Source organism: Strix uralensis, chromosome 10, assembly GCF_047716275.1.
Source record: "Strix uralensis isolate ZFMK-TIS-50842 chromosome 10, bStrUra1, whole genome shotgun sequence".
Taxonomy (NCBI): Eukaryota; Metazoa; Chordata; class Aves; order Strigiformes; family Strigidae; genus Strix; species Strix uralensis.
Genome location: NC_133981.1, coordinates 2,725,185 through 2,735,919, shown reverse-complemented (window position 1 = coordinate 2,735,919; position 10,735 = coordinate 2,725,185). Strand labels below are relative to the sequence as shown.

Here is a 10,735-nt window from a genome sequence, read left to right as displayed (position 1 = left end):
CCGGGCCGCTGCCGCAATGCACGCCGGGACGCGTAGTTCCCGCGCGGAGCATTCTGGGAGGTGTAGTCCAGCGCCGGGCCCAGCCCCACGGAGCCGCCCGCTCCCGCCCCGCCCCGGCCCGGCCCGCGGTCGGCAGGAGATGCGTCAGCGGCCGCCGGCGGGCAGGGAAGGCGCTTCCGGAGGCGGGAGGTCAATAGCGTGGAGCGGCGCGCCGCTGCCCGTTGCTGCGGTGGTAGAGGAGGAGCGGAGGGAGCGACGCCGGCCGTGGCACTGGTCTCTGTGGGCGCTGCGGAGGAGAAGGCACCGGGCGGCTCCGCCATGTCCTACTGCAGGCAGGAAGGTGCGTCCGGGGGGTTCTCCCAATGTCACCTCGCCGGGACAGGCCGGGCGGGCTCGCCCTGAGGCGGCCGGGGAGTGGGGGGCGATGCGGCTGCCCGCTCACCTCAGCCCGGGAAGGGGAGCTGCAGCCTGAGGTGGGGAGAGGCGCGAAAACCGCGTGTGGCGGCGGGGGGAGGGCAGCCTCGCCTTCCTCCTCCGACCTTTCTCCTCAGGAGAGGCGGGAAGCCGCGGTTGGCCGGGAGGCGGGAGGCCTATGGGCCGGCCTGCGGTGTGGGGGCTGCGGGCTGGCTGCGGCGGCGGGGAGCTGCGGGCGCGGGGAGAAAGTGCCGCCCTGCAGCTGGTTGTGGAAACAGCCCCGCGAAATGGCCACAGTTGAGCGTGGGTGAGCCTCGGGGCTTTTATTTTAGCTCGCCAGGCTTTGCTGTGGCTGAGGAATGCGGGCATGCTCCCTGTCGCGGTGTGGAACGGTGCCCTCCCGTAGGGGCTGAATTTCTACTACCTTAGCTCAAGTGGCCAGAGGTGATCTTTTTAAAGTGAGTTTTTTTACCTTTTTAAGGAAGACATGGTAAGTGGACAGCGTAGGTGGAGTGTGAGCTTCATGTTTCTGTATCTGTACAAAGTATTATGTTGTACAGGTTGTGGTATTTATGGGGTTTGGCCACTTCATATCCTGGGGGATATATTTTCCTCCCCACTTTAAGTAACGTGAAGTGACTAAATGTAAAGTTTCAAACCGGAAAAAAGCGAATATGTAGATATAAATGCCATTTTGAAGTTATAAACTTTGGCATGCTGAATGCTGATTATAAACTGGTGAGGTAGTCATAACCTATGGACCTCTTTGCTTTATGTTTTTATTTATTATAAGAACAACTTGGATCTATGCAAGATCTGTAAGTTGTCATATAGCACCCTACAGAATTGCAGTGACAGGGATTAGTGTTCATATGTTTCTAGTTCCTTTTATATAAGAAATGACTGAACATTCTACATTGTAAAGTTTGCTGGAGTACAATGCAGAGTTGACAAAAAACTTTCGCTCTTAAAAAGGGTTAGATTTATCCGTTTCTCAGACATGTCTAAATGCATATTGGTTACTGAGCAAAGTAAAGGAAGTTCATGAACTGGTTGAGGTCTCACTGAGGGGCAAGAAGATAATAATTTCTAATATGCCATTTTGCTATAGTGGCCTTTATGAATTTGGAGAATGAAAGGAAGTTCTTGGGGAACTTAAAATTTTTTTTTCCACTCCATGAATACTCAGCTGCATGTTCAGAAGTTTCAGATAGCTGTTCTTTTCTACTTGTGTCTGCCTCAGTGCTTTTTATAGTTTTACAGAGTTGTTAGAAAACTTTACTCAGGTTTCTAGCCAAGCTCCCTCCCACCCTGCTACAGAACTTCTTTGTTAAATCAAGAGTAGCACAAGAGCAGGAAGTAGACTGTGGTGGTTTTTTTAATCCTTGGTAATGTTCGCAGCACCTTTCAATATAGTTGGTTCTATTCTGTTAAGGTGTTCTTCGGTATTTAATTCAGATAATTACTGTAAAATATTACACCAGTCTTTAATGAAGAGTAGTGTTATTATTAAGTATCCTGTTGAACACTTGACTGTAACTTAGTATAATTTTTCTTTCACTCTTTCTTTTTTTGTCTAACACCTTCATCCGGGTTAGTCCTGGTAAGGGAGTAGTTTGAGCTTGTTTTGAAACAGCTTTTTAACTTCACAGTTCAATGAACTGTACTGTGATCTGCAGCCATTACAGTGTGTTGCTGTGAAAATTGGAACTTTAGCAGAATAGAATTTCAGTTGCGTATGTGTTCCTCTGAACCAACAACTGTTCTAACTGAAGGTGGTTGATAAGTACAACAGAATTAATTCTCTATTAACATTAACGCATCGTTTTGAATATCTCGTTACCTTGTGGTGTTCAGCAGGTTTGTAAATGACTCCTGTCTCGGCTTTCTCTGAACTTTTGCTTGTTGTCTCCTGTATTGTAGGAAAAGACAGAATTATATTTGCGACCAAGGAGGACCATGAGACACCAAGCAGTGCTGAGCTGGTTGCAGATGACCCAGATGACCCTTACGAAGAACAAGGTCAGTAGTAAGAAAAAGGGAAGTAAGGAGTGAATTATCACTTATATTCTAACAATCTTAAACAAGAACAACAGAAAACATACCTTGTATGAAGTAGGAACAAATCATTCATTTTTTAAAGACTGAGGACAGTTGGTTACTCAGTAGATAAACACACAAACTCTTAGCAGTTTTAACTTGCAAATTAAGACATCACAAATTACATGCTTCCCTTACAGTGGGTTTTTTTTCCTACAGTTTTAATGATTTTTTGGAATGGCCTGTTCAAATTGTAGTTTTAGTTAGTAGCTGGAGATATCCAGGAAAAACTTCCTTCCTTTCTTTTATTAACAAAGTTAGAGCTTAACCAGTGAAAATTTTGGTGTTTTCTTCACTGTTTTAAATGACAAATTGCAATTTTCAGAGAAGCTGAAGTGAGTTACATACCACTGTCATTGATATGAGTTGCTCACCTGCCTGTGGGCAGCTAATTTGGTGATCTCTGAATATCCAATTTAGTATAAATTATATCTGACTAATCCTATACTATACTAGTAGCAATACAATCAATAACTAGTAGTAATATCTTTCAGTGGCCTATGACAGGTAAGTTCAAATTACTCAGGTTTTCAACTGTAACTATCTTACCTTGAAAAGATGTAGATTAAAGTTTTCAGTGAAGATTGCAGTTCTTATGTGAAGTAGATCTAATCTACAAATGGAGATTTAAGAAAGCAGAATATTTCCGAGATCAAGACTTGTAATATTCTGATTGCACAGAGCATATTTTAGGTTATTTTGAATGGGTAAAGGAAATAATCTTCTGATCATGATGATTAAATAAATTTTGCCCTAGGTTAATAAATTGTCATCAACATCTGTTAATTTGGATTACATTTTTTTCTAATCATCTTTATGCTTACAGGTCTCCTAGGCTCTTCACTCTGTGTGAAGTGATCTCATTGCTTTCAACTCAGCTGAGATTGAAGCAAATGCTTCATCCTTTTTGAAATTTTGTTAGAAAGTAAAAATTATGCAAGTGGCTCTGGGACCTTTAGAGGGCAGTACTACAGCACAGTTTAGCTGCTGGAGCACACGGGGTTGCTCTGTTAGCTGGTATGGTATGTAGTTTAATTTGAACTATATCTTCCTATGTCATTAAAATAACTTTTTTCATACACAATTTGTGTTGAAATTTTTGCATTTAGCTGCCTATCTTGACTTTATTGCAACTGTATGTAGTCAGTAGCTGTATCTAAAAGTTTTGCTTGTCAGCAGTGATAAGTCTGTTCAATTGTATAATGAGCCAAATGAGAACAATGAGAGAATTTCAATTTCAGAAAGGTGTTTAAAAACAGCAGTTTAGTACCTGCCTGGAATTCTTCTACCTTGTATTTTCAGGTAGTTGTTTCACTGGCTAAGACCAAATGCCAAACTGCCTATTTGGTGGAAACAGTCTGTGCTTTGGGATTTGTCATCATTTTCACCATAGGAATAGTGCTTCAGCCCCTGAAGATTTCAGATAGAGATCCCTGCAGGCAGTAAAAGCTATGTGGCACTTAGATCTGTTACTGCCTTTCCAGAGTGGAAGATGGAGCCTACAAATGGTTCATGTAAAGTAATCCATCCTTAAGGTGGGAAACAGTGTCTGAGGGCAGCTCATTTTTAAGAGTATTTGCTCCTCTCAGTATGTTATGTAGAAGTGAAACAAAAGAGTTTTCAACTCCTGCCTCAGGCAAATTTATAATCCATTATCAGTCTGTTATGTGAAGAGTTAGCAGCCTCTTTTTCTGTGGCTTTCTGTTTCCTCTGGAAAGTCTGGGGACTGCTTGCAAAATAAGGCAAAGATAGATACTTTTTCTAGATATCACATCTGTAGAATGTACAAACATTGGAGATGTTATCATTCACTGAACTAGTACGTCACCTTGCGTGGTGTACAGCTAAACAAAACGGCTTGCTGTTTAGCTAAATAAATACATGTATGCAGTCTGTATTGATGTTACATGTGGTTGTTTGAAGTTTACCTATCTTCTCTCTTATTCATGGTCTTTAGTGATAATTAAATATTCTGTTAGTAAAAGGTATCTGTCTAGCAACATGTGAATGCGTGTTGATCCTATAACTAAGCCTCTATTTTTGACACTAGCTTTTAAAAGGAAAGGAAAGGGCGCCCGTCTCAGATCTAGCATAATAGAGACACATACTACAAAGGCTTGGAATGTGAACATAGAAAGCAATTCTCTTGGTACCTCTAAAGAGGGGATTCTCCTCCTTCTGTCTCACACCCCACCTCTTTGCCCCAAATTATTATTTTTCTGGTTGTACGTATACCACAAGCATATAGTCTTGTGCCATATATTTGGGTAATAAACTAGTGAAAATTAAAAGAGCCACTTCCTCATTGTTTAAATGCCATATTCATTGATTACTCTTACGTGTATTTTGCTGGATATGGAAAGGCCATGATGAGGAGAGGTGTTTTTTTTTTTTTCCTAGTAATCCTGTGTTTACAGCATGTTAGATCACTTGCTTCCTAAACTAGAGCAGGGAAGAAAACAGAGAAAGCCAGAAGCTAGTGATGTCAGGGACACCTTACATTGAAAATGTGTGACTGTGATTCAAAATTAGAAAGAAACTCTGTTTAAATACTGTTAATAAGTTTGGGTTGGGTTTTTTGGTTTGTCTTTTTTTTTTTTTCTTAGCATGTGGTAAGTTACTGCTATGTTTTAAGGGTTCTCTGAAAACTTCTCACTTGAACAATCTCAGGCTACAATGCATCAGATCAAAACAGAAACAACTGACATATCACAGAATGTAGCTGCATCTAATGGGAGTGAAATTTGTGGGCAGGAAAGACATATGGACAATGTTTTGGAATATGTTGAAGTGCAGAAGCTCTGGCTCGTGTGGTTTTTATTTAAAAGAAAATTGGAAAGGGCTTTGCTGTACATAAAGTAACACGCAGGCTTTTCTAATTTAGCTTCTACTTTGAATAGAAGACTTGATTTCCAGTGTTCAACTTCTGTGCCATAATTAACTATAATGACTCTTTTCATCTTTTCTGCTGTGCTAGACACAGAACAGTCATATCTGGGAAAGAATAGATTTATTCTATAGATATACCGTAATCTGTATTGGTTTCTAATACAGCTGAAACTTTTATTTGAGGTTTTGTTTTTTTGTAGGGGCCTTTTTCATACTTAAGATAAACATGTAGTTTGGTATTTTTGGATATTGGTATTTTGGATTTTGCTTCAGGCATTAATAGATGTTAGTCTTTGCGCTACCTTAGTCAGTAGCTACTCAGGAAAAGTTGTGCTCTGTTTCCCTTGGGAGAAAGTAAAGTTGTATAGTATTCTTTTTTATTTCTATCAGTTACGAGATTTTGGTACGCAAAATGTTAATGGCTCACTTTAAGGCAAAAACATTGAAAGCAATGAAGGCATGTGAAACAGGAAGGCAGACAAACCAGGGTAGGTTCAAGTTAATGTTTCATATTGCAGTGTATTTCAGTTCACTGTGTGTGCCTTTTAACAGCTGTGGCTGATGAGAACAAATTAAGAATTAATTTGCAGCAGTTTTGAAATAGTATTCTCACTGTAAAGCTTATTTCTGGTCTTATGTGTTGCAGGTGGAAGAATTTAAATGTGAAAGATCTCTAGTTTTCATTGAGATCTTTACTCCTGTAAGTTAGAATAATTTCTTATTAGGCTTGTATGAAGAAGGCACTGGTGAGTTTTATGCATGAAAAGTAATTTTTATTAACATTACAGCTGTGATAGGAGAGTTGTCTAAAAGTGCTTATGGAATTGTACCTCAAACACAGGTTGTTGCTGTCCTCTCCCTTTTCTGTTTTTCCGGACTTGTTCCTGTCATCTTTTAGAGACAGTTTTGAAGTGATTTCCACAGAGGACTGATGAAGCAAAAACCCCAATTCTTTTAAGAAAGAACCCGTTGAATGATCAGATGTACGGGACTGTTTTTAAGACTGATGATGCCCCTTTCAATCCTGCTTCCTATGTGTCTGTCATCTTACATTGTGATTCATTGGCAGATAAACTTGTTATTAGAATGTCTGTGATAGAACAGGGAAGAAACATTTCTCAGAACAACAGTGGGAAATCATTACAGCCAGTACAAAGACAAGGGCTGACATAAAGGCAGACTGACCTGCCTTCATCCATGATTCTAACCGACCCCATCGGCTAAGAGAGGTTACCTTGTGTGATGTCAGCAGTTAATTGCTAATACAAGCCTTGATCTGTAATGATGTAAACAGGGTTGGTTTTTCTTCCCCAAGTGCAGGCTCAAGTAGATTATGACCCATTGGATCAGTGAGGTTCAGGCTGCATTTAAAAGAAGTTTGAATTCAATTTTAATTAAAAATAGTAATCCTGTCTATTGTAGACTTGTGATTCAGGGAGAGTGATGGATGAAATCTGTTTCTATTTGAATTGTGTTCTAAGCTAGCTGCTACATTTACTCATAGAAGTGTGCATTCTGCTGTAATTATCAGTGAGAAAATGCTTGGTTTATCTGTATTTTTGTTCTACTTTTTTTAAAAAATGGTTTCTGTGCATCTAACATCCAAAACTGGTGCTATTTCAGTGATCAAACAGGTGCAAGTCAATGCTTATGTGATATACAAGAATGTATTGTTTATGGGATAATTGTTACATTGTTAAAATTTGCATGCTTACAGGGCAGTTCTGGCTCTAAAAGGAACAATTTATTTTAAGATAATTATTTACAAGTAATTTTATTGCTGTGTTGTCTTCAGGAACATTTCAAAACTCTTCATATATTTTTTTTTTCTTTTTGAAGTATTAGAAAAATGACTGTGAGGAGGAACATAGGACTTCAAAATCTAGGTGACAAAGCAAGCCATATTTCTTCTACACTGTATGGTCAACATCTTTCTGCTTTGTCGTTCTTGACGATAAGGAATCTGGCACCAGCCATCCATTTCCTTGTCTGAGAAGTTCTGCTTTTCCTCCAGGCAGGTAGTGATGCCATGATGCACTGTACTAGATATATCTTCTCAGTACGGCGATTATTACAGATATTTTACAAAACCATCCTGCTGAATAAAGCATGATCTATGAAAAATGACAGGATTACTATAGTTGCCTAAATCATGCTAAGGAAGCTGTTACTTTCTGTAATGAAAAGGAGACTGATCAACACTGAGATTTGACTGACTCAGTGTAATTTTCTGCTGAACTGCGTTGACTGAGTTAGAGAACATCATTGATGAATTGCAAATCAGAGAAATTTTTTTTCATTCCTTTTAATATAGCAATAAATATGATTGAACTGCTCTTGCTGTACCAGTACATAAGATTCATGATATTGTGGCCTAATGTCCAAGGAGTTGCTAGGGGGAGTGAAATGTACACCTGGGACTTCATGATCCCACAGGACAAAAGAAATAACTAGGCTTATTGAATTCTGTGGGAGTATTTTAGGTAACATCAAGTTACATCAGGCCCTACAGATAATTTCATGTTTGAATTGGAATTAATGCAACTTTATTCTCTGACAATGGTATTTTCATACCTGCTTCTAAAGGGAAAGTACTTAAACTTCAGACTTATGCATGTTAGCTTCTGCAGAAACTTAACCTGGAGGTGAAGTTAGGGAATTCTAGAGAGGAGGAGAGCAAACTGTTAAAGTGGAGAAGAAACCAGCTTGGACCACAGCACAGAATTTCTCTTGTTCTTAGTAGATGAACATAGCTGTATGTATGTTTGTACAAAGTGGAGAAAGGGAATGGAGACTCTAGAAGCCCACACGAACAAGTCTATTACATCATGTTTCCATACCTGACTGTTTAAAGCTTTTCTAAAACTTAGAGGAGATGAGTCTCTGGCTTGCTGTTTGAACTTCATTGTGCAAATCAGCTGATGTCTCAAAGAATATATGCCCATTTCAATCTTTGCCTTGCTATTCCGTCGCTGAAGTATTTCTGTGACCAAAGCAGAAAGTTACAGCTCTTCCAGTTTAGAGTCTAAAATGAGACTTAAATCACTTTCAGTTGTGATCTAAAGTGCAATTTGGTTTCTGGGAACCAGATAGGCTAGCATGCCCTCACTGTTCCTTGTGTTCTGTGGCATGTGACTTAATCTGTGTCTTACAAATAAACTGGTTTTGTTTTCATAATTCTGGTTTTCCAGTTCAAATTTTAAGGGGGAAAGTTGTGGGTTAGTATTCCAGAGTTCATTTAAAACAAGAAGAAAAATACACTGTGAGAGTGGGGATAAATTGGCACAGGTTGCCCAGAAAAGCTGGAAGGGTTCAAGGCCAGGTTGGACAGGGCTTTGAGCAACCTGGTCTAGTGGAAGGTGTCCCTGCCCATGGCAGGGGGTTGGGACTAGATGATCTATAAGGTTCCTTCCAGCCCAAACCATTCTGTAATCATCCATCCAACTTGATTTAAAAGAATTCTGGTCTTAATACTGGAATTAAATTCTTGCGACTTGTTCGACACAATTTTAAGGCTTGCTTGTTCTCCTGACAGAGTATGGCAAGTGGATTGGCTTGACTTCAATTTGTTTTGCAGTTTCCTTAGAATATTCTCAGTGGCCTGTAGTCCAGGGAGAAAGATTTAATTCAAGCATGGATATAGAACTAATCTCACTTGTGCCCAGTGAAGGATCCTACAGAGCAGAGATAGAAACAGACTGGCCAGGAAGTGAAACGTGTTTAGCACCCTTGAAGCCTCGAAACTAATACGACGACGTTAGTACTTCAACTTACACCTCCAACCTAGCAGTTTTCACTGAATGAAATCCAATTTTTGGAAGGAGCGCTTAACTTTTCTTCTCTCTTGTTTGTTCAGGATTGATATTGCCCAATGGAGATATCAATTGGAATTGCCCGTGTCTGGGTGGAATGGCTAGTGGTCCCTGTGGGGAACAGTTCAAGTCAGCCTTTTCTTGTTTCCACTATAGCACAGAAGAAATAAAGGGATCAGACTGTGTGGACCAATTCCGCGCCATGCAGGAATGCATGCAAAAATACCCAGATCTTTACCCTCAAGAAGATGAAAATGAAGAAAAAGAGAAGTCAAGTAAAGATTTGGAAGCTACTCCTATGGAGGCTTCTGCTGCCAAAGAGGAGAAGGGATCTAGCTAATGAAGACACAAGGAGGCTGTTGTCTCCGTTTCTCATTTTCAAAGACATGGACTTTTGCAGTATGTCTGAGTCGTCAAGAAATGTTTCTATACACTGTATTGTAGTAAATAATTTATTGCTGAAGAAGAAATCTCAGTGCTACAGCCTTGCAAATAAATACTGCAAAAAGAATGAGTGTGTGGATGTACTGTGTAACTTGCTATCAGACACAGTTAATACTTTAACAGCTGTTCTTTACCCTCAAGTTCTCATTGAGTTTTTACTTGAATAATGTCTTTAAAAATATGGATTTCCTCTAAAATTCCACTAGCACACCAGGTCTGTCTTCATTTCAGTATGTTCTGCTCAATAGCTGCTCTTTTTTTAATTAATTCTGTTCTATTAATAGAAATTGCATCAAATGGTTGGTTTTCCTTAAAGAGTATTTTCTTGCCAGAGTGATACAGGACACTGAAAATGGCCTAAATCTAGAATTTGTAAAATAATTTCAAATAGTTTTATTGGATTATGGTTGCATTTTACTATCGACATCAGGTAAGGACTGCCAGAAAAATGCTGAAATGCGTATCTCCTTTGATTTCATCTACTTATTGTGATGGCTTTTGCATTTTTAATAATGGTGTGTAGATGAATGGAAGGAATGTTGGTCACTGACTTCATGTTTGCTCTGAAACCACAGTTTTTGGGTTCCTTTAGTTAGTACCTGCTCCTTCAGTGTATACACAGGCTCTTGTAAAATACTTTGAGAATACAATGAAAATGTTACCTGGTGTAATGATCACAAAACAGATACTGTGACTTAAGTGCATATTAAAAAGCAAATACTTTTTACCTTCATTGAAAGTTCCTGTGTCTTTGTGGTGTGGTTGTTTGTTTAGTTATTTTACTTAATACTGTTTGGATTTGGAATAACTCTTGTGTGTTGTAAGCAGAGTTTGAATTGATTTGTGGGTTGTGAAGATCAGTTGCTCCAGCTTGTCCGATTTTTATTCTTGTCCCATTCTTTTCTCCCCAGCCCCAAACAGGAAGGCATAAAAAATGTAAAGCATTTTCAGTAGCTATAGTAGACTGGATCATGAACCAGCATGACAGAGGGCCTGAGCAGCTATTAAAATATTTGAAAATTACTTTCAAGGTACGAGTAATTTAATGGTAATTTATGGTAGTTTAATACCTGTGG

The 10,735-nt window shown here is 39.6% G+C and overlaps 1 protein-coding gene across 3 annotated transcripts; it reads left to right on the top strand.

The window, feature by feature from the left end:
- Nucleotides 1-84: 84 nt before the first annotated feature.
- On the top strand, nucleotides 85-10,392 carry CHCHD4 (coiled-coil-helix-coiled-coil-helix domain containing 4). 3 transcript variants are annotated; one of them, XM_074878867.1, is made up of 4 exons: nucleotides 85-340; nucleotides 2,338-2,436; nucleotides 6,050-6,149; nucleotides 7,243-8,107. In XM_074878867.1, the coding sequence occupies exons 1-3, from the start codon at nucleotides 140-142 to the stop codon at nucleotides 6,110-6,112; spliced, it is 363 nt and encodes a 120-aa protein (XP_074734968.1). In that variant the 5' UTR covers nucleotides 85-139; the 3' UTR covers nucleotides 6,113-6,149; nucleotides 7,243-8,107. The 3 variants fall into 3 exon arrangements, with proteins under 3 accessions (XP_074734968.1, XP_074734967.1, XP_074734966.1); XM_074878866.1 differs by having other exon boundaries at nucleotides 6,050-8,107; XM_074878865.1 differs by lacking the exons at nucleotides 6,050-6,149; nucleotides 7,243-8,107 and adding an exon at nucleotides 9,260-10,392 and having other exon boundaries at nucleotides 96-340.
- Nucleotides 10,393-10,735: the final 343 nt, after the last annotated feature.